This window comes from Phaenicophaeus curvirostris, chromosome 11 (assembly GCF_032191515.1).
Source record: "Phaenicophaeus curvirostris isolate KB17595 chromosome 11, BPBGC_Pcur_1.0, whole genome shotgun sequence".
NCBI lineage: Eukaryota > Metazoa > Chordata > Aves > Cuculiformes > Cuculidae > Phaenicophaeus > Phaenicophaeus curvirostris.
Window position 1 is genome coordinate 17,488,908 of NC_091402.1, and position 23,853 is coordinate 17,512,760.

The window sequence follows — 23,853 nt, forward strand, 5'->3', positions numbered from 1 at the left end:
TAAAATGTTTTAACTGCCTGAGTTGCCTCTCTGCTTCTGTTAGTTGTGAGCAACAGAAAAAAATGGAGCTTTAATCGCCAAAGCTGTATTCTTTCTTGGTGTTTTCAGCATTTCATTAAGCAGTGATTAGTACTTTTCAATTATGCATTCGTTTATCTTTGTGATGCATTTACAGTTAGAGATAGCGTTGTTTTATTGAATTTGGCTGATGCCTAGCAGTTTCAGCAGATTTTTTTGCTTGCCATGTAAGAACATGCATGAAAGCAGCAGAGAAGGTTTAGAGCCTTGGCGTTGGTTTTAACAATCTTACCTGATTGCTTTGAAAAAACCAAACCCAAACAAGGTGGAGTTTTTTTTCCCTCCAACTTTGAAGTTTTAGAAATTTTGTTCTGAGGACCATCTCCAGGCTTTGCCTCTGTCTGCTGGATGTCACTCGGTCATGGTATGACCCTTTCAGGTGCAGGGGGATGAGCAGTGTAGCAGGCTGATCTTGAAGCTTGTGATTGGGGTAGATTTTTCTCTGTGCTTATAAGCTGGCAGTTCCACAAAGGAATTAAAAGACCTTGTTTTCCTCTTTGGGAGGGAGGTGATACAATGCAGTGGGTAGTGGGGCCGAAGATCATTTTCTTGATATTTATATGTTGTCCTGTCCTGTGTAAGTAAGGGGGGAGGAGAAGGGAAAAGGATCTCAGTACTGTCAAAAGCTGCCTGTGTTTGTGTTATGTCATAACGGGATAAGGATTGAATTTAGGTGGGCACTGGTGGACTGTGAAGCTGAATGGTTTGTGGCGGGGGAAGTGGGGTTGCCGATAACCCCACTCTGCTTCACTTCTATTTGTTTCATGTTTTTGTTGGTATGTTTTAAAATTCTGTATTTGGTTTACTTTCAGATTTAACAGTACACAAGCTTGAGTTCTAGTTTATTAACAGAACTGAGATGAAATAGGCTGCTTTGCCTGCCCAGTGCTGCTGCAGAGGGAACAGATTGTTGCTGCTAACTCTTGGTACTGAAAACTTCAAAGCTTTCATTTTGCTGGTAAAGCCCTTCCTGAAACTTGTGTGCTCTGAGATGTTGTGATTTCATTTTTGTTGGACCAACAGAATCTAGCTCCTTGAGAGAAGCAAATCTTTTTGAGTAACATAGAACACTGATTCTGTTTAAAACATGGTGACTACAAATGAGCATTTTTTTTTTAATAAAAATACTTTTCCATTGTGGTCTCTCAGGTCTCCTTCCCTCCCCCTCTCCCTTTCCCCCCCTCCACCCCCCCTTGCTTAACAGGACACTAGAGTTAATAATCATGTAAATGGATGCTTGCATTACTTTATTAATGGAGGAAAAAAATTAAATAACCACTTATGTGATATTTATCTGACTTTTTTTTACTTCCACACAGACCAGTCATTAAAGACTACTTCATTATCTATACCTACATTACTTACCTTTTTTCCTCTTCATAAAATTTATCTCAGTGTTATATTTTTACAAAATGGCAAGATAATTTTTTCCTCAAAAGCCGATTAACTGTGACATTTTAAACATAATTAATAAAAAATAATTTATTGGAAGTACTTTAAGGAACTCGTCTAACAAAATTTAATTTAAATCTACAGTAAATTGTCAGTAAGAATATACTTTATTAAGTTCTTTTTTATTTCTCTTCCGTTATTATTATATGGTTCTTCAACAGCAGTTGTCTCTATTGTTTGATATGAAGGCTGAAGCGGCTGGATAACAAATGAAGCATATTTACTTAACTGCATTTGAAATGAAATTCTCATTCTGAGTTTTCCATCCTTTCTTCTGTAATTCTCGTTCTTGCTGTCAGAAAGATTAATTTAGAACCTGTTGTTCTCTGAGTCTAAAAAACGTGAATGGGAAACAAGATCTAACAAAAGGTGGAAAGTAATAGCTAAGGCTATAGAAATCTCTTATGAGGCAAAAGCATCTAAGATGGGTTTCTGTGAAGAGGGAGGTGTGTAACGCTTAGATATTGTTGATACACTTTTGATACTGCTTTGTATTCTTCCTTAGGCATGTCTTTGCTCAGCCACCTGAGAAGTTGTATCATAGATTAGCAAGTGTAGGTGGTTTTGCTGGACTTCTGAGCACTTGATGTCTCTAGAATCCTACCCAAGCCTGGATAGGGATGGCTCAATGCCTGTAGCCACTCCCTGAAGATTTGCTGTGACTGGTGGTTTCCCAATGCGCTGCTGCCTTGTTCCTTTTTTAAATGGTGAAATGCAAATTTACAGATTTGGCATTCTTTGGTGTATAAGCATTACTGCTTTGCACTCCATACAATTTTCTTGTTTATGTAGGATTCTTAGTCTGTTTGTTGCGTATTTCCATTGAATAACTTGAGTAGTGCCAGCATTCCTGAGAGCTGGTCGCATGAGCTTGGCAGGGCAACGCGTATTCTGAGCAGACTTTGTTTTCTGTAGGCATCCTTCCCACTTCCCCAGGGATGTTGTCAGCCTCTGTTTTAGCCTGAAAATTTAGATTTAGATTTGAGAGAGGAGTGGTTCTTAATTATCAAATGAAACATGGTAGGGCGAGTGTGGAGTGCAGAACTGGGAGACCTGTTGTACTCTTTGCTCTGATGAACCTTCTTGGTCACAGAAGCACAGCATTGGTCTTGAAGGTTTTGATCTTGAGTGATGTTTTACTTAACCAACAGATATTACGGCTCACAAACTTAATGTACACAAACTGATGCTACTGCTTGTAAAATGCCTGTACCTTTGAGTCAACACTTGAGTATTATTCAGTTTCTCATTCATCCTAGAGAAAATGCTGGAGGACTTGTTCAGAGTTGTTTTGAAATATCTAAGATAATCTAGGCATGTTCTGTTTTATGTGGTATTTGAGCTGTGCTGTGAAATTACTGCACAGGGTTGTCTTGAACAGATTCACCGTCTGAGATTCTTCAAAATATCTAATCACAAACTTTTTTCTTTAATTATGAGGGAGTTTAGAGATAAAAGGACTGATTTTATATGTTGATGGTTTCTGTATGTTTGCCTCACAAGATCTATGCTTTTTTAAGTATAAAATTTAAAGCAATGAAATAACCTGGCTGAGTCTGAGATTAAAATGTTTTCGTTATTCTAGGGAGCAACTGGTCTAAATTTAGCTTGTGAGTTTTCTAAAGCTGGGACATTGTTTTGTGTTTATTTGTGAAGTGCTGTGCATGCTTGAGGCTCTGTAGAGGTTACAATTCAGAGCCTAACTGGGAGATACGCATCCATGCAGCCCTGTAACTCTGTAAGGAAGCTTGTAGGATTCAGCTCCAAACTAGTACAAACTCAAGCCAGGTCTGTATCTTGCTCCTTAGTTGGCTGCAAAATGTTCATGCCAGTATCTCTTTTGAAGTAATAAAATAAGTAATTCAAAGCATTTTAAATATTTTTTAAACTAATACTGTACTAGTGAAATTTGCAATATTTTTTATGGCATTTATTCTGCTGTCAAAGTTTTAGAAAGATAATCTGCTTCTAGGTCAGGATGCCTTAGCTTTTTTACCTTCCTTACTATTAGTGCTGTTGAAAACTATCACTCAAGCATTGCTACTGTCTCTTATGTCTGTGTGGCTGTAGATCATTAAACTCCAGCCTCTCTTAATACAGTATAAATGTTAATCTTGGCAAGTATTGTCTCGTTTTATTTAGTAACTAAACTCTACACTGCTTTCCTCCTTTACGGTGAGCATCACCTTTTCTATTACAGTGGATTTGTTTTAATTATATTGATGTATTAACATGAAACACAAATAGTGTACAACCTGCAGTATCTGGAGTGCTTTTAGTGTTGGCAATTTAGATAGTGTATCCAGTGTGATATGGTTTGTTTCGACCTGAAGTACTGTGAGAGAGTTACATGACTGACCCCTTGGGACTATTCTCAGATGAGATGTGTAAACCTTGTCAGCAAAAATTTAAATAAAAATAAATACACTGTCAGGAGCCCTTCTGTTGGCCTGGCAGGAAGTAGAAAACAGTATCATACGCTCGATAATGATTTCCTTGGAGAAGATGCTCTGGCACAATGTGATGTGACTTCGTGGAACAACAAGCAATGCAGCAGAGTGCTTGTTATTGTCATGATTTGATGTTGAATAGTTAGGCAGGGCCTGATGTTTGCCATGTACCTGAGTACAAAATAAATCTGTTTTTCAGGATTTGAGTTGTGAGTCAAATTTATCTTTTAAAACAAACAGAAGTTATAGCCTTTGTGAATGCTGAAAACTCCATTAGAGTGAACCAAGAATAAAGTAATAGATCAATGCTTTGCGTTTGGTTTCAAGTGATAAGTTTGCAGTGGCTTTGCATATAAAAACTTTCCTTGGCTGTGCAGTATTAACTCTTCAAATCTTAGCAAAAACAATTGAATGACAACATTAACTCTTCAACTACTAATACCTTCATCTGAAGTGTGAATGGTAACAAAGCACCTAATATTCAGCACTGCAGCAAGCCAGGTTAACACCCCGTAGGCTAGACTGTGTCCAGAAAAAGTTGTCATCCAAAATATTGCTGTTTACTTTGGCTCTGGTTATCTGTGCATAGTGCAGAGAATCAAAGTATCCTGTTTCCCAGTGCTGGCATCCTTAATTTAATTGTTTGAAACTGTTTTAGATTAGAGATTTCTTTCTTTCCATGTGCTGTAGCTGTGTAGTAATGCAGGTGCTTAAAATAAAGCTGGCCATGAAAGCTGAGATTGTTTGCAGGGTGTCTTTCTTGACGTCCACCTTTCTTTTTTTTTCTTTTTTTTTTCTTTTTTTTAATATATAGACGTGTTTTTCATTCTTGATCTGATGCTGCAGTTCTTGTAAGGTTTATAATCCTTGTTGCCTTTTGGAGATGGTGAAGGATTGAAAATTAAAGTATTAGTGCCATGCGATTGTGTATCATGAAGTTTGAATTTCTCAGTTTGTGAATGGATGGAGGTGTATGTTGAAGTACAGAGCACAAGGAATAAATAATTTTTCTTCTATCTTTATTTTTCTGTTTGGTTTCACACTGAAGCAGGAATACCAGTGCAATAGTTTCCTACAGAAATCAAGAAACTTGCGTCCAAGTACAGAAGACTGAAGGCTAAGTGTAATATAGTCTCGGCAACCTGAGGTAGTCTTCCTTCTTTTTCAAGTTCCCCATAGATATTGGTAGCTCTTTTGGTCATTGTAGATTGCACTTCTTGACAGAGAAACAAAGCTCTAGCTGAGTATGAGAAATGTGTAGATTTAGACTGAAATATGCATGTTTGTTACTGTTCGTTGTAGAGGGTGTCTTCTTTGTTCCTTGATATCCCCCTCCATTTGATTCTTAATCGTGGTGAGATTTGCCCTTCCTTGATTAACATAATTTTCAAGCTCTACCTGTAACATTCGGGTGATAACCAGATGTTACTTAGCTCTACAGGCCTGATGTCATTCTGTGGCTGGGCACCACATTCATCTTTTGGGCAAACTTGTGGCTCGTGGTCAAAGCTGAGATTCCCTTTGAGAAAACCTTCTTGACCCTTTGTACTTTGTACAGTATCCGCCTCGCAGGCGGACTCTGGAGCTATTGTCTGGAATGCGTGTCTAATGCGTTCCACTCAGACCCTCGGTTTCACTCCATAATGTTAGCTTTAATTGGCTGTTTTTAAACTTTCATGTACAATTTGGTTGTACACGGTAAATTACCACCCTCTTCGCCTTTTTCTAAGACCAAGAAACTAGAATCCAGACTGCGCTTTCCCTTGCTGTCTTTTACTGTTGCCCTTGAGCTCTTTAGAGACAGCACCAGTGGGTAGTGTTTCTGTCAGAGGAGAGACTTTTTTTTTTTTACTGGTGTTTTTTTTTTCTCTACTCTCCCAAGACTGTACTACTTCAACATTGCATTGTATTTTAGAACTGGCTTCTGCATTTGAAAGTTTAAAAAGAATTAATACTTCTTGTCCAAAGAAGTATCTCCAGTTTAACAACCGTTGCCTAACTTTCAGCGTGTCTGGACACCCAGTGTGTCCTCCAAGTGATAGATATATGTGTGTATGTATATTTTAAATATTCATATATTTTCATTTTACTTGTTTGTGTGTATGAGAACTTCAAGACAGAATCGGTTGTATTACCGAAGTTTGTCTTTGACATGTTAGAATGACTTGCGTGTGCTTCTGAAGTGCCACAATTGATAGCAATGGGCAAAATGATAGTCTCTGCTATTATATAGATCTCATCAAGGCTTGCATACTTGTTTGGAACATCAGCAGAAGCTGTTTTTGAGAAAGGGGGGTAGTTTAGTTACGTGAGGGGAAAACAAAGTTGGCAGTACTGCGTGCAAAACAAATTTTGCAGTTCAAGCTCAAAACAGCGATGAGTCTCTTGTTCATGCTTGGTATGAATAAAGTAAAACAAAGCCTGCCTTTATCCTCCATAACAGGCTTACGAGCTCATGTTTCGGCTTTTCCTTTCCCCTCCCTTTCTGACATGGACTGTCTTTTTTTTTTTTTTTTTCTTTTCTAAACAGACTAACTCTCCACAATATTTTTAATCTCAAGAAGACGTCCAGTGGCTGATGATGCAAAAGTGTTGCATCAACAAAGAGGGGATGATAGTTGGAGCATTCCAGGTCTAACATTTTTGGCCAAGAAGCCTTGTAGTGTGGCTGCTGATTCCTCTCTGCACAGCAGGCTGGCTTCAGGCAGGAGACTACATTTCATTGGCTCCTGTTGTGTGCCTCCCTGCTCCTTATTTCAGGCTTCCCTAAGAAGTTATGACTGGAGTCTCATGGATTTAGATGAAAGAACTTGTTGTCTTGTTGAATTATCTCCTTTTTGTCTATATTTAAAGCAAAGCTGGCAGGTAAAAGAAAATTGATATGGTAAAACAAAAGCTCTGTTATAGTAATGTCTTAGGCTAGCTTAGAATTAAACTGAAATAATGAGCAAATGTTTTTATTTTTATGTGTTTGTATAGACTGCTTGTTTACCTGTATTCCATTGGCACCTGGCAGTGGCACTGGACTCATGGCATTCAACTTCAGATAGGTTCCTGGTCACCGGTGGTATTGAACCCACAGAAATATGTTCACTGAAATAAATCATAATTATTTCCCCTTTTAGATTAAAAATTGTACTTATATAAATTGTATATTATGGAATTTTAAAGTAATACTCTTGTAGTTATGGATGCTGAGTAGGCATAAGCATCTTGTCCCTTTAGATTTTTGAGAGAAAAATCATTTCTAAAACCTAAACAAAACATTTTCTATTTTTTTTTTAATACTTCAATGCAACTTTTTAAGCTAACAACTTTTTTTCAGTGACTGAAAAGTACACTGAAAGCATAGCTTACACGCTTTTAAAATGGATTTAAGAACTTGTTCATGACAACTATAAACTTCTAAAACTATATAAAAATCTGCTTAGATCACCTAATTTAGACTTGCAGCGCTGGCTTTATTGTACAAATAAACTGTGAAAGATTGATTTATAAGTTAGTTGTATTGTACATGTACCTATCTGTTATGTATGACTGTTATTGTCATATTCTCTATTCCTTCAGAGCATAAAGCCTTCAGACATCTCTTTAGTCATGTCTGTAAGGCTGTTATGATCAGGTACTTCTTCTAGTCATGAAGTTTTCTCCAAATTAATAAAGGCAAGGTGGGATAATTTGTTGATTTCTACCTGAATGCATCATTAACCATTACAAGAGGGGAAATCAGGGCTTGGGTTTGGTGTCTTTTTTTTTTTTTTTCCTTTTTGTAAATCTTATTTTTGATGCAAAGGCAGTTCTGTCGCCAGCCAGTCCAGCATGCATAGACTCTCCCCCCCGCCATAAAACAATGAGCACATTCAGGCACAACTCGTGTTTTCAGTTATTAAAAAACGGAGCCGTCTGTCTCTGCCTGTGACTTTAATCTTTAAGCCTTTATTCCCTGTACCCCACCCCCTCTTTCTTTTCCCAACCTTTTGTTTGTGAAGTCCAGGGCTACAGGATATGTGGGCCTGGAGTTTCTGAATGTATTGTACGTTCCCCTGGCAATTACAGATGTTTATAACCCTGACTGATGTTTTTTCAGTATTGTAGAGGGTGAAGAGAAAATTAAAGAATGCTTTTTTGCTTTGCCCCCAGCAGTCTGTAAGGGTGGGTTTTTTTGAGAGAAGGGGAAAAAAAGAAAAATGTAAACTCTTAATTTCTTTTATTTAAAAGAAGTTGACTTCAGCATCCTCAGAGGGAACATATCTGAGAGCTGTGCATTAATCTTCCCATGCCATACCATAACTCTACTGTGGGGACAGCGTGTTGCCTGCAGTGTGGTAAAAAGCATAGAAGTACTGGATTTTAGTACAAAACAGGCTCCTTGGTGTGGGGTCCATGACCTTTGGATACACTGTTTAAAAGATAGAGACAAGGTAGCTTAGGGCTTGAAATGCTTTGAGAGTAGAATCACATTAACTTGAAATCTTTACGTAGAACTTGAGTTTTCTTTTTTTGTAGAAAACAATTTGGATTTTGATGAATTGGAGACTTACTTTTGGGCTGGTGACTTGCAGAATTGTTCAAGAAAATTTTTTTTTGTTAGTCTTGTAGAAATACATTCTTGGTCTGTACAAGGTTTAAAATCCATTTCTTACTGTTGTTTCTTGAGCTGTGCAAAGCTGCAGGTGCATTATAAAATTAATGTTCTTGAATTGAGAAAGAGGAAGAGAGAAGAGAATCTAATAGGAAATCTGGTCAAGGTGTTAATTTGTGTGTTTCTTGGTGAACCTGATACATTTTGTGGTCTTCAGGGTAGTTGGTCCTAAAGCGTTGAATTTAAGTAGAGAAAAGATTAATGGAGCCATGAATTTCAAGGTGGTTCACAGTATTTCGAAGATATGACTTTCATACCTTTGCCTGTTTTCTGACTGCATGCAAAGAGCTGCTTATAGGCTGTGCAAGTTTGGAGTTGTGTATCTAGATGTATACTGAGGTCTGCCTAGCTACACCAGGTGTGATGGTAGTTCTTGTTTCTTATGATTGCTGCATGGAACTTTTTGTTGCACTAATCTTTCAAAGACAGGCCAGAAAAATGAACAAGAATTCCCAGTAGGATAGCATTTGTCTAGGCAGGACTTCAAGAATTTAACACAAAAGACAACAACAACAAAAAATCTTACTGTTATCTAATATTAAACTGACTAAAATATGCTTAAAGAAATGCTAATGGATGTTGAGATGTTCATGCTTCAGTAATTCTCCTAAGCACCCAGAGGGAGGCAATAGATGCTCTGTAGTAACAATTCTCCAGTCCTTTGGGAGGGAATAAACCAACTAGTCGATCATTAAGTACGTCACCTTCTATTTATTCTGAGATAATCAAGTACTCTAGTTGTGTACTGCTTGTCTAAGAGTTTCTGAAATGTCCTATTTTTGTGTGTTACAACACAAGCATGGGTGCGATTGAAGCCTAGATATGCGAACATACTGATACAATCTTGTAAGAATTGTAAAAGAACTTGAAAAGATGAAGAGCTGAGTGTGAAATAGCACTGATATAGAACAGAATTTACAGAAACTTTGTAGTTATTGTTCAGGTATCTGTTTCTTTTGCCTCTCCAAGTCTAGTATTGAGCCTATATGTAATAGTATATTTGTATATATACAGATATATGAACACATTGGTTAGGAAACATTTTCGTCAGTTTTGCTGTTCTTGGAAAACAGGGTCTTCAATTTTCTGAGAAGCTAATACAGGAGTTCATGGCTAAAGGCGTGAACTGGTTTGGGGGGAAGTGTGTGTGTGTAGGTACTGCTTGCCTGTTTAGGTACCACTGTACCTGAAATGACCTTGGGAACTGTATCGTTATTCCCATCATCTTTAGTGTACCACTTCTCTCTCTCCCGTACGACGCTGGTTTTGTATGACTGTTGTGATATATACCTGCCTGCCTATTGTTGTGTTACTGCAGGCTGAAGCCTTAGGGTCCTGTAGTATCGGGGAGGTGACAGGACTCTCCATGGCTGTAGGTACTGCAGAGGCTTTCAGTCAGTTTGTCTCCACACTCCGATGTCTGTTGTTACTGGGGAAACCTCAGGTGCAATGTTCCTGAACCTAGGAGTAGTCTGTCTGTTTCTATCTGATGTGAAGTGAATCTTTAGAGATGGACCAGAAGACTCTGGATGTGTGGAAATCTGGCAGAGCCGGGGGTGGGCTCATGTCCTCAAATCATGCAGGTTTAGTGCCTTTGTGATTCTTCAGATGCTTGATTCATTTTGTGCTGTTTAGTGACTGTTTTTCAGGTCTTGGGAATAGCTTCAAAAGTGATTCATTTAGAGATGGAGTAGGCAGAATGCTTGTACCTTTTAGTCATATTTTTTGCAACACACTTAGTATTATCATATGCAAATACTTAACTATTTTTTTCTTTGAAATACGGGATAGATCTTTGGAGAGCAAATGGAAAGCTGGTAAGAATCAAAGCTAGAAAAAGAGCACTTTAAAATCTTGTTTCTTCTGACCTGTTTGCTTTTCAGTATTTACTCTAAAGTCTTTATAGACCTTCAGGGACCATTTTGTGGTCACTATGTAGGGCCCAAGTGTAATGTTACCTTGTGTTTAATTCTTTGGAGCAGTTCAAGAACACACGTGGCCTTTGACACCAAAGCAAAATACCTCTGAATAAATAGTCTGATACTTGAACTAATCACTCATCAGGCCATAGGAAGGCTTGCTAGGACCTTGAGCACAAAATGTTATCTGAGGAGGTCAAAGTGGGGTTTTGCAAGTATCCATTTTTTATTTTGCATCTTTCTTTTTCCTGAAGTATGAACATATAGTGTTGATTTATCATATGACTTACTGCCGCATTGCTTCAGAAACCTTGTTTTATGAGCTCAGCAACTCTAGGTGGAAGGAACAGGGCATTTCATTGCAAACCTCGAAGTTTAAGTCTGATATGAATCGGAGGAATTATAGCTGCCATTTTTGTATGTCATTTGGGAACCCAGAAATTTGACATGACTTTTTCTTACTGACATGTTTTATAGCCTGGATGCCAAATTATGGAACTGAACCTTTTTGTGCTAGGTGTTATATATTGTTTTATTCTGTGCTTTGTTTTACTTTCAAGTGTATGAAATAACTGCTTTTCCTACTATATGCTGTGGGTTGTGCTCCAAGGGTGATGAGCTATGTAATGAGGTTCAGTCTAAAATGTTAGCGAACTTTTACTCTAGTTTTTTGCAGTATCCTAAATATTTAACTTTTCAGCTCTGCTGGTATCTGTATTTGCGTATATGTATATATGAATGACACTTTAAAAAGTTAATGTTTGCTAATTAATTCATAATTTATGCACTTTCCACTTCAAGCCAAGAAACAAATTAATGCAGCTGAAATATCACGGCGTTGTGTAGTTCAGCAAATGCTAACTTTTTTTGTAGCAGTCATTTGTGTCTAGTCAGAATGATTGTTGCTTTTTTAAGACATGTAGGCTTTTTTTAAACCCTACCACAATTATTGTTTTCAGCCATAGAATAAGTAGAGGTCTCTCTTGGACTCTGCCCGGTTTGTGCCTTGTCAGTATAGAAATTCAGATCTAGTGGTATTACAGAGAAGGATTTTGCTAGATATGGAAGAAAGATGTTGTCTTCTCTCAACTTTTAAGCTAGGTCAAATTTCTTAAGATCACTTAGGGCTTTATGGATTGCCCCGTGTACGTTTTCTCCAAAGAGGCTAAGGGCAACTTCTTACATTTCGTGAAGTCTCTTGATGACCTTCTTTCTTCCCGCATTGTAATGCGTTTTTTGAGGGAGTTGTAACTTTCAGATTTGTTGGGTTTGTCTTTTTCTTTTCCGTAAAAGTAATCTATTTAATGTAAGCTTATTCATGTGCACAATATTGCAGTAGCTTGAGCAGCATATAATCATAAATTATTGGAGGATATACCTCAATTTTACTGTAACCTTCATTGGAGGCCTTATCAGCTTTGTTTGTGCTACTTCAGCATGGCCAATCAAGCTTATTGATGTACTGTAATCATTATAGGTGTGAAGAACATAGACTTGTTTCTAACACATAGTTAGAACATATTCAAACAAGAAAGATCCTTGAATGACTTGACAAAGAGACGGTAGAGACCTTAATTGCCTTTACCCTCTTTAGAACAGTCTTGCACACTGGTTCATCTGGGAGATAATGTATATTCTAAGTGGATTCTTGTGTGAAGCCTTCTACAGAATAATTCTTTTATTTATCTTACTTGTAATAAGCGATTAGCAGTTGTTGCTGTCCATTACTTGCTATTTGTAGTTGAGAATAACAGATAAATAACTGTAAAAGACAAGTTGTTCGTCATACAAGAAATGGGCTTCTTCGAAGTGTGCCTTCATGGCCATCCTGCTTTTTCTTTGTAGCTCTCAGTTTAGGGAAGACCTTAGTGACTGGTTTTCATTTAGAGGGAATTTGTGCAACCAGCGCTTTCTTTATTGTTCAAAAATCAAATATAATTCTAAGCTTTACTGTGCATTGAGAAAGATTCCTTGTGGGTTGCCAGTCTGACCCTCTCCATCAGAGGTGTTCCAGGCTATCCAGAGTTTGAAGCTGCACAGCTCCCTGCTGGTGCTTACAGCTGCTGAAACCTTTGGGACTGGCGTGCCTGGGAAACAGTGGTGGGATGCTTGAACTCCACCAGTTCCTGTTCTTTTCAAAGTGTTTCCTAATGAAAGTTGTGGTATCAATTTTGATCCATGATTTGCATTGCTTTACAGAGTTCATGCTTCATGTGAATTAATGTGCTCCGGTTGTGTGCACGTCTCTTCCCCCCGTCCCACCTTCTCTTTCTGTTTAAATGTTGGGAGATTTCTTATCCCTTAAAACATTTTCCTTATTCATCACAATGCCTCCCCTAAGGTACCTAGCAAAATCCTGTGTGACTTGTAGCATCTCCCAAGGTGTTACTGTATATGAAAGCAGAGAATATTTTAGTTGTTTCTGAATAAAGATTTTTAACAAAAAAGGGGGGGCCCTGGGAAGGGGGAAGTTTCTCTGCATGATATAGACAATATTTCCTGAGACAGGAGATACTAACCTCAAAGAATTTAAAATAAAACATTGATTTTATTATTTTTCTGAAATGGGAATAGGAGAAGAAAAAGTGGTAGAATAGTCAGTCTTTTTATCCTAAGTGCAGATGAAATTGATTAAACCTTAAAAACTCGCCTCAGTCCACCCGGTTTATTAATTGAAGAATTTCCTTTTCCCTAGAATGGGAAGTGCACATTAAAACAGAGCTTTGCCCCTGAGTAGCAATGATACTTGAGAATGGTACATTTTCCACAATCCTATTTTCTCTTCTGCTCTAGAGGAAATCCTAACATGGTAAAAAGCATATTTTTTATTTTTTTTAAAGTATGTTTAAGGAAGTCCTCTTTCATTTCCTTGTAAAGCATGAAATCCAATTATAGCCCGTAGCCCACAATTATTTTATTTTTACATTTCAAATTCCATTTTCTGCTTCCTTTCGGTGCCTGTGAACAGGAGTTGTACTGTTTGTGAAAATTCAGCTAAAACGATTACCGCAAACAGGACAGGACACAGTAGCTTAAAGAAGCCATGAGTCAGAAACTGTGCTGGGGTCCTTTGCTCATGTGGCACACAAAACCTCCCACATTTTTTATACAGGGACTGTACTCCTATGCCCTCCTCTAGCCCAGGTTTTATTTTTTGGAGCCAAGTCAGCTTTATGTTGATTGTGAATCTGATGCAGTACTAAACTAATGCTTACCAAGATAATAAGAGTTGTAAATTCTTGAATATTCTTAACCTATTTTGGGTGAAGAGGAAAAACTTCAGACTGCCCATTTATTGAAAATACCATTTGGTTTTCCTTCAGTGATGCTGGAATTGCTCGCTAGTTTAGTGCTTCTAATGGTTCTAAAAGTGGGCACAGTGCATTTATATAATAAAAATAAGCTTTGGGAACTGGTAAAGTAATACCAGAGGCTGAAATGTTTTGGGTTTTTGGGTTTTGTTTGTTTTTTTTTCCCCCTAGACCTAGCAATGCCATCTTTTACTCTCTGTGAACATTGCACTTGGCTGTATGCTCACAGCCCACTCTGGGAGTCAGGGTGTATGATTTACAAGCACGCAACAGGTTGCACAGAGAGAAGGGAGTTTGAGTTCATGTGCATGCAGAACTGCAGCAACTTCTGTGACCGAGGTTGAAGATGATTTGTTATTTTCTATTCCAAAATAATCATGACAATTAATGCTTTAAAAATGCAGCCTGTAGGTTGGATGCTCATGTGATGTTCCCTATGACTTCAGGCGTAACGGACCTGGTTTTACTAATTGTGTTTTGCATAAGGATGTGAGACAGCAGCACATAAACATTGCAGAGTTTGTCTACTTTAGCTTCAGTGAGCAACATCAAGTGTGCTTTACCGTACATTAGAAATCAAAGATGAGTGTGACGCTAGTGAAGACATTTACGAGGAGTGGATCTAATGCAGGTGATAAGGGTCTTCAGCCTTCTAGCCTAGAACTCTGGGTAGGCCTTTCTTCTGATATCACTAGAGGTTTGACGATAGAAAGTACTAATGCAGAGAATGCAATGCATTTGCTCATAAAGGTTAAATGTTCATCAATAAGAACTTTTTTTTTTTTTTTAAAACATACTATCCTTATGGGTCATCTCTTATTCAGTGTGCTCAGACAGCAGCTGCTGAGTGTTCATGATCAAGAGTGAGAGCAGCTGTGAATGATGTGATGCAAGTGATATTGTTTTACTCTTCCTTTGGAGAAATGGGGCTTCTGGCCAGTTTGGGGAGACTGTAGTTGCTGCCTTCTGTGCTTTTGAAATGTGTCGCAATCTATGACATCTCCAATTCGGCTGGTCCCATGAGTAAAGAGTAATAAATTCCTTCCCTGATGACTGTTCATAATCAGATACTCTCCCAAATTCAGAAATGAGAGTAGTTTGGATGTGATTGTTCACAGCAGGAGTAGATTTTTGGCTTCTCTTTGTGAAGGTATTTTTCTTAATGTCTGCGAGTTCTGTGTTCCTGACGTTTTAGTGGTACACGAGTGCTGCTGCCTCCGGGTTCAGTGGGTTTCTCTTGCAGTCTTTTCTCTGGGATGCTTGTGCTGCTGGTCCTGTGGTGTTTTTCCCATATCTGGCTGTCATCCAGATTCTCTCTGTTCACGTGTTATCTATCTTGTTTGTTTTTCTTCACTCAGACTATCCACTTTACTTTGTGTTTTCACTGTGGTTTAGCTGCTTATCTTGCAATAGAATTCCCATCCTTCCATACCCCTTTGTGTTTTCTGATGACAACTAGTTTGTTTCATTTGCTTTTTACAGGGCTGCATCTGAGCTGTATGTCATCACATGAAGAATACTCCAATAGCTGATCTTTCATTTTTAAGCAAAGTGAGAATTTACATGTCAAGAGGACTTTCTTTAAGGTTCTTGAATGGCTTTTTCATAGGTGAAACAGCAAATAAAAGATTGCACCTCTGTTTTTTCTGTAGGGGAAATAACTACATGAATATAACTTTATCCTTGATTGTATATGACCTGCTTCAATGCAGATGAAATATTTCTCTTGGTTGCTGTGCTTTCTTATATGCAGACCTGTCCTTTGCATGTTCAGAGTAACTTGCTTCATTCAGAGTAATTTCAAGCTTTAAGGCCTTGAGAAAAAATCATCTTTTCTGTAGCATTCCTCTTAACCAGACGTATCCTGTCTCCTTTTTGGAGTGAATTCTCAAAGATGCCTCATTAAACATCTCTAAGAGGAAACTGAGGAACTAAATCTCAGCAATGTTTTTTGCCTTGTAAACCAAGGGTCCTGTAAACTTGAGCATTCATGTCTTGATATATATGAGTGGACATCTACAAAGTGTCCTCCTGCCTCAAGGAGAATACAGTTAAAATATTTGTCAATGCTGTCCTGATCTTCTGCTTGGTTCCATGACTGTTGAAGGGCAGCAGCTTCCCACTATGCTTGGGTGCCAGCTCTCCCCCTGCCGTGCATTCTGTTCTGTCTTGTAACATCTCTCATGAAGTGTGGCCAGTTAGCACGTTAAGGCTTGGAGAAGTCTCAGTAGTTTTACTGAGGCACATATTTGCCAACTTGGTTACGCTGCTGATTCCTTGACTTGTGATGGTTTTTTTTTTTCCTGGTATTTCTGGAGTTTTTCCATGGGCTGTACAGTTATTTTTCCTTTGTTAATCTTCTCTTTGCTGTGCAATGCCCCGAGGTAGACATTCTTGACCTTCTAGCAGCTGAGCTGACAATTTTTATGGCTTTTTTAAAGTGTTAGTAATAGATTAATAAATACAGCAATTACAAGTGTTTGCCTTGTAACAAATGTATTCAAAACAGTTGATTTAATGTTTCAAGATAAAGTGGCCTTTGTACTGAGACTGTGGAACAGTTTTCAGTGCATATTTTGTATCCTCTTGGAGGGAAGAGTTGCCACACCACCTATGCATCTTATCATCCACCCTTTTCAAGGCCAGCTTTGGATTCGGTTACTTAGGCTTCATTCTGTAGCATAAGCATTGCCATGCTCTAGGAGTCATAAACAGAGTTAGCTCAAACTTAAGCTGCAGCGTTATTTTACTGGATGCACATTTTACAGTAATAATCAGTCTGACTTGATGACTTTGACTTTAGTTATTAATTCCGTTTCATTTTAATGATGTCACCCATGTAGTAAGAATTACTGTGTGGTATAATTTCATAAAAAATATAGATGTTCTGTTTAAAAACCTGCTGTATGTACTCACAAAAGTGCATCCATTCTGGTTGTTCTGTGTTTTTTCCCCACTTGAACTGTTTTCATGCTGTTCACTCCCCTTGCTTCCTGTCCTTTGTTTGCACTACTGTATGGTGGATAAAGTCAGCCTTTTGCACAGCCTTGATGATGCCTGTGTTGTAATTTAAGCAAGCCCTAAATAATACAATTCTTGAAATAATAACAATGAAAAATGCTTTCAAAGATATGAAGTCCGTCTTCAATTTGTAATGGAGAGATATTTGAAATGGTTGGTGAAAATTCTACAGGAGCTTTGGAAAAGTCATAATTATCCAACTAGCGCTCTGAAGGGTTTAGCATTCGTTATTACAAGATGAAAGCTTTGGGTTGAAAATAGTCATTTGTAACCATAATTTTTTCTTTTTTCTTGTAGTAGCTCCCACCCACTCATTCACTCATGCACTCCAACCTCAGAATGATTTCCTATCCTGAGTTCATGGGAATTACGAACAAGGGTGGCTGTTGTCATAGACATGGTAAAAGCTTAAAAAAAAAGAGAGAAGGGGGCAGGGGGAGAGGTTGAAGAGGGTGAAGGAACAAGGAGCAGTTGTAGTGATTTCTTGTTCTTCTGATCAAAAGCTTGGGGCAAATATGAGAAGTACTTAAATTCTGAATGCTGGAGTTTTGCATGATTTCTAGCATCTCTCATCTTCTATAATGTGGATTTTTGAAATACAACTTTTACTGGTCGTTCAGCTTTAGAGTTTATTTTACTTCTACGTATTTAAACTTTCTGAATATTAAAGTCCATTGCACTTGTTTTGTATTCAGAGTTCATCAGTTACCTGGAACGAGACAGGAAAATTCTGTATGTAATTAGTGGAAGGCCCAATACTCATCAAAAGCTTCTTTGAAAATTAGTTTAAATCCAAGAAATTCATGTTGCTTCAATCAAAGGAGTAAAAGTTCACGACAACAATACTTTGAAAAAGATAAAAATAAACCATACAGGTGATGGGTAACTTGAGTCAAAAATTCAGGAACTTTTTCTTGAAGTGATCTAAGAATTAGATGTTTGTGGCTGTGAGGTTGTATGTATTCAAGTTGTGTGGATTTGAATTGGGAGTGAATGGTAATGTATTGTAGGGCTTAAATTCTCTTCCTCACATTGAGGAATTGCAGGATTTTGTGTAGACCTGGGCTAAACCTGCCTCTGGTGGTGGTGATCTTGTTCTCAATTTTATCAGAGTTTGGACTTTGAGAAAAGAAATGGTGGGAATTGATCAGAGAATCAGAATGGTTTGGGTTGGAAGTGACCTTAAAGATCATCTAATTCCACCCCCTTGCAATAGGCAGGGACACTTCCCACTACATCAGGCTGCCTAAAGCCTGATGGTTGCAGGCACGGTTATGCAGCAAGAAGTTGGCTCTTACTGGGGTTGCTCTGAGTCTGCTACATCTGTAATGTTGTTGTGTTTTACTTTAGCCGTACCATATTCTTGTTTAGTTTTAGATTATCTTTTTTGAACTGAGGCAAGTGTCATGTTTATGTTGCTACAAGGGTAATTTTCTTTTTTTTTTTTTTTTTTCAAATGCAGTGATAACATCCTTGAACTTGAACTGTTGATGTGGAAGAACATGTAAACTATCAAGTTTCAATTTAATTTATGTTCCCATGGTAGCATATAGTAGGTTCAGTTCCTGAAGTGTTATTTTCAAACACAGCTGTGCATTTGATACTTGTTTTTTGTTCATATTTCTGGTTATTTGTACATGCACTGACACTTTTTATGAAAACTGTTTGAGAAAATGATCCTTAATCTTTTTATGCTGGTGCACAACTGACTGTGATTTCTCCTCCAGGTGCCCAGATTATTGATTTGATGATGCTTGTAATAGATGTGACAAAAGGGATGCAGACGCAGTCAGCAGAGTGCTTGGTAATTGGGCAAATTGCCTGCCAGAAGATGGTGGTAGTTCTGAACAAAATAGATCTCCTTCCAGAGGGGAAAAGACAAAGTGCCATTGAGAAGATGACTAAGAAAATGCAGAAGACCTTGGAAAATACAAAGTAAGTTGACAGTAATTTTAATGTGTAGCAAAACATTTTAACAAAAATACTTCACCCATATTTCCCTTCCAGTATGCTTCTAAACACTCCAAATCTAGCCTCTGCTAGGTGAAATACAAACACAGATATGTCTAGCAAAAATGATGAGAAAAGAGTGGCAAGAATCCCAGATGCTCAAATACAGTCCTGAATTTGCATCTGCAAGTATCATGTGTAGCAAAATATTTTTCTGTAATGAAACTTTTCATTTTAAAGGGCTGCTTGGAGTTCATATTGAATAAAAGAAAGCCAGAATATCCAGGTGATGGAGAACTTTTTTTGTTTAGTTTGTAGGCCTGCAACTTTCATTGTGATCTGCAGGCCTCTTAATAATAAGGACTTGAAGAGTAAAATTCATTGTAAGAGAAAAGCTAAACTGAGCTCAGTTGTGGAAGTACTGCTCTTCTCTGAACCTTTTCATGTTTGCAATTGTGTGTTTCATGAATTTTCATTTTAGTAGACTTAGATCTTTGTCTGCAGACATTGCAGTCTGCCTGCAGGCTCAGGTAAACTGCGTGTGCCACCTTGTATTTGGCTCATATTTTGAGGGCTATGACTGTGGCTAGGATTGTAATTGCTTTAATGAAAGTTAAAACCAATGCCAGTCTCCAAGTAGAATAGAGTGAATGCAAACCCAATGCAGTAAGACTGGATAACAGACCCTTCTGAAATAAGCTGACATCTTACTTCTGACTGCCACAGAGCTGAATCAGTAGCCAATACTGAACAGGACTAAAGATTTCATGAAGTCCAGTAGCACAAATACTAGTAATTCAAGAACAAATTGTCTCTTTTTCACTATGAGGGAAGAGCAGGTAAATCGGAATTTGAGAGTTTCCTTGACTTCATTGTCATATGATCCTGGAACTACTTTACATTGACACATTTAGGAGATCTGTGGTCTAATGGTCTTTCTCTTTTTCAGATTCTGTGGGTGTCCTATTGTTGCTGTTGCAGCAAAGCCTGGTGGACCAGAAGCCCCAGAGTCTGAGAATCCACTAGGCATTTCTGAATTAATTGAGGTACCTGCTGAGGAACATAATAATAATAATAATATAAAATATGCTCAAACTTCTCTATAAGGCTTTTGGAGTACTGTATTTGTATCTAGGGCCAAGGAAATCTTGCATTCTTGTCAGTTTGAAGGAACCTGATTCTTCAGGAGCATTCCTTCCAGTAAATGAAGAAGTTGAGTTTGTATGCCCCAAAAGTGGATGTCCTTTTCAACTAGTAGGCTTGAATAATGCCTATGAATAACTGTGTCTTAAGAAACAGCTATCATGCATGTGGTGAAGTTGGCCTAAAATTTGAAAGAATTATGAAGCACAATGAATAAAGGTAGTTTCAAAATTCTGCCAAACTCTTGATTGGTGTTGTTTTATAGTCATACCACAGTTAAGAGAACTGCAAAGTTGTTAAGTCAGGCACTCCAAAGTTATACGTTGGGAATTGTCTCCTTCCTGCGTGGGTGTATTATGATCCAGTGTTTAAGTGCATGATTCTTTATTCTAAACAACCCACACCTCATTTCTTGCACAGGACGGATAGGGCTCAGCTAGTGAGATGGTAGTGCATATTTTGTTTTAATTCTCATTATTCTCTGTGTGGCCTTGTGACTATTCAGATACTGCTCTGCATTCAAAATGCTTAATTTCCTCCTGGACTTTTCTTTGGCATACCTCATGGTGCTCTTGAGTACTTGGCAAACAGTTAACTTACTTCCAAAAGACCTATAGGAAGTGTAGAATTGACTTTAATCCATATTTAGATGGGGAGGCTGTGGCAGAAGGGATTTAAGTGCACAGAGTTTACTAATTTTGATTGCCAGATTTAAGGGAGTTAGGAACTTTTATGTAGGACATGCTTGTGTTTGGATCATAGTACCTGCCAATTTTGATTGGAATTGTGAGTACTTAGCACTTCTGTCAAGCTTTGAAATTTCTGTTTGGATAGGCTGAGATGTATAATCAGTGCTTACCTGTGGGAAGTTTCCATTTTAAGGGAATGATTATACATGGGAGTTCTGGCATAAGCAAGTGTAGAATCGTTTCTCTAGAGGAGCACCATCTGCTTTCATGATGAAGCCATCTTTCTCTGTGATATTCTGTTTTGCTTACTGCATGCGTTGCACATCTGCAAAAGATAAAACACATGGCCTGGATTTACCCTGTGCCCTGAATGACGTATGGCCTGGAAAAAACTGTATGATTGTATAACTAACATTATATCAGACCCATATGAACAAGAGAAGACTTCAAGCAAACTAGGGCTTCACAGGTATCCTTAGTTCCAGCAATGTGGATAGGTTTGTTTGTTTGGGGGGAGAGAGAATAAATTCTCAGGTTTTCAATAAAGTTAGTTATGCAGTAGGTTATATGGTATGAGCCTTATACTTTGAAGGCAGAAATAACTGTTTGAGAGCTCTTTGTAGCTTTTAGAAGTCGTCACTCTTTCTGTCACCCTGGAGGGGTGCCACTGTTATTTGCAGACAGTAAAAACAAAGGTGGCATTCTTTGCAGATTTCTTAGTCTGATTTGGATGCTGCCCCATTTAAAACACTTGTCAATTGCTGAAGTTAGGGTGCAGCACCAGTCCTCAAAAATCTAGGCATGTCTGGCCCAGTGCAGCCTGGTTTGTATAAAGAGAGGACGTTCCACATGGCTGCTGAGATTGTACCCCCTCCCAGGCACATGTGGCCTGAGGTAGGCACAGGAAAGTGGGGTGATATGGCCTTAAACTTAACAAGACCCAGGCTACCCACAGCAATGTCTAGAGAGGTGGAGATGGCCAAGTCCTTAGTTCTGCCTTTATTTGGGTCCAGCTAGATTTATGGGGATGTTCTCCAAGGTTAAAACCTTTGAAGGAAGTACCCATATTGCACCCGTTTCTGTCAACTCAGACCTAGCAGAAGACCTGACAGCTTCTGGGTGAGCCCTGCCATTGAGCTTCAAGCTATTAGGCCTTCAGTCCTTGATAAGAGACACTCTCAATTGTTCTACCATTACAGCTTAGGCTTAACCTGAAGTTTCTGACCTTAAGAGCAGACATTAAAAGCAGTGCCAAGTTTATATTGTGATGTTATTACAGAGGCAGAGATCAAAAGTGATTTGAGACAGGAGTGAACCCATTCCTCTGAAGCACTGTTGGGTACATGACTGCATTTCTATTAAGATCTTCTGTCTGTGAAGATACTTTTTAAGAAACGTGGTATTTGTCAGCAAAACAGAAATCCTGTACTTGGAGAATTTCTCTAGAAAATGGTACTTACATAGCTATATCTCTTAGTTGTTTGATCCTCCAAAAAGTGTTAACAGAAATCTGAAGGGGAAGTTGACTTTGAAAACTTAGCCCAACATAATAGTTTTTGAGAGGGAGGAAGGGATAGCCTTTATGGGGCACTAATATCTGTATATAAGTTCATTTTCACAAAATCCACAAAAGCTGAAGTAGCAAAATGCACTGTAAAATTGTACTTTTGAGAGGGGGGAAAAAAAAAGGAGCGGAGGAAACAGATGTCCAGTTTTTTTTTTTTTTTCTCTTTGCTTTGCTGCAATGTTTGTAGTGAGTTTGGCAGTAACTTTATCACCAGTGCAGTTTTGCTAACCAAGCTAAATGTGCAGTACCAAATCTAAGGCAGAAAATCGAAGTGTTCCTGCTGCTAAGTGTGTCTCCCCTCTATGGTGCACACAGTTAATTTGACATTGGTGCATTCTATGCTCATCAGGAGATGCCTGAAATCAGTAAAACTGCAAGCTTGTTCAATCAATCATCCACTTGCCTTCCTTTGCTGTGTGGCTGTCATGACTTTTCACCCAGGCATGGTGCTGCTTTTATCTTTTTTTTCAGGTTCTGAAGTCTCAGGCTTACCTGCCATCGAGAGACCCCTCGGGACACTTCCTTATGGCAGTCGACCACTGTTTCTCTATCAAGGGTCAAGGCACAGTGATGACAGGGACTATTCTCTCTGGCTCTGTTAGCCTTGGTGACAATGTGGAGATTCCTGCCCTCAAGGTGAGTCTCTCATTTTCACTCCCCTCAGTTTTCCTGATAGAAAGAGACACTCAACAAAGAAGAGAGTGTTCTCTTCCAGTTTGAAATTATTCAATTATTTTCAATGTCTGTCTTTTTTTTTTTTTTTTGTACTCTTAATATAAGCCAGTTTATAATAGGAAGAGACACGCAGATTTTCAAATGAAGCAGCCGGTAAAGCTACCTGCTCAATTTTAGTTGAATGAAGAGGAGAGAAGGCTGGTCTGCATTAGCATGTTAGACTTTCAAATTCAGAAGAGCAAAGTGGCATGTTTCCAAGGCAGGATGTGCCCAAGGACTGAACAAGGTTTGAGTGAGGTTACTTTCATTTGTGACATGCTGCAGTGAGAAGGCTTGCAGTAGGTAGGCTTCCTGAGATATCTGGATGCAAAGGAAATGACAAGAAGAGGGCATTGAAATGCTTGATGCACATTCTCTTTGTGTGCTTGGCCTTTAATTTATGTCAGCATGTTCTGAGCGAACTGCTGGGATGCAGTAGGTGACTTGCAACCATCAGGCTTTTTGGAGAGCCATTGAAAGTCATGAGGTCTTTCAGTGGCCTTTGAAATGCTTAACTGTTACTGTTTTATTTCCTTAAAATATATTCATCCTTTAAAAGAAAACAAGGGGACTTCATGCTTTGAACAGGTGAAACCTACTTCTCAGATGTTGATTTGGACTGCTCTGACTTTCTCTTTTTATTAATTGCCCAAAATGGGTTAAGACTTGTGGAGTGTTCTGCAGCGGCCATGTAAAGTGGACCCAGCCATTCTGAGAGCAGGCAGCTTTTGGCTGAACAAGGGATCCTTTTGGTGCTCTTAATACTTCTCCTCAAGTTATGTTACTGGAAGAACCTTACTCTTTCATTCAGTGAACGTGCTGCATTCTCATTTTTGGCTGTATTTTGTTTGCAAGCAAAGAACTGAGAGGGGCATTCTGATTTTGTCTGAAATATTTTGCTGATAGCTGACAGCTAA

At 38.5% G+C, this 23,853-nt stretch overlaps 1 protein-coding gene across 1 annotated transcript in view; it reads left to right on the forward strand.

The window, feature by feature from the left end:
• The window catches only part of EEFSEC (eukaryotic elongation factor, selenocysteine-tRNA specific), a 115,264-nt gene that overhangs the window by 13,382 nt on the left and 78,029 nt on the right, over window positions 1-23,853 (forward strand). Inside the window, exons 2-4 of the mRNA XM_069865624.1 lie at window positions 18,601-18,808; window positions 19,773-19,869; window positions 22,694-22,858. Of these exons, the coding sequence (XP_069721725.1) occupies window positions 18,601-18,808; window positions 19,773-19,869; window positions 22,694-22,858 (470 nt within the window). The remainder of the gene's footprint in view (window positions 1-18,600; window positions 18,809-19,772; window positions 19,870-22,693; window positions 22,859-23,853) is intronic.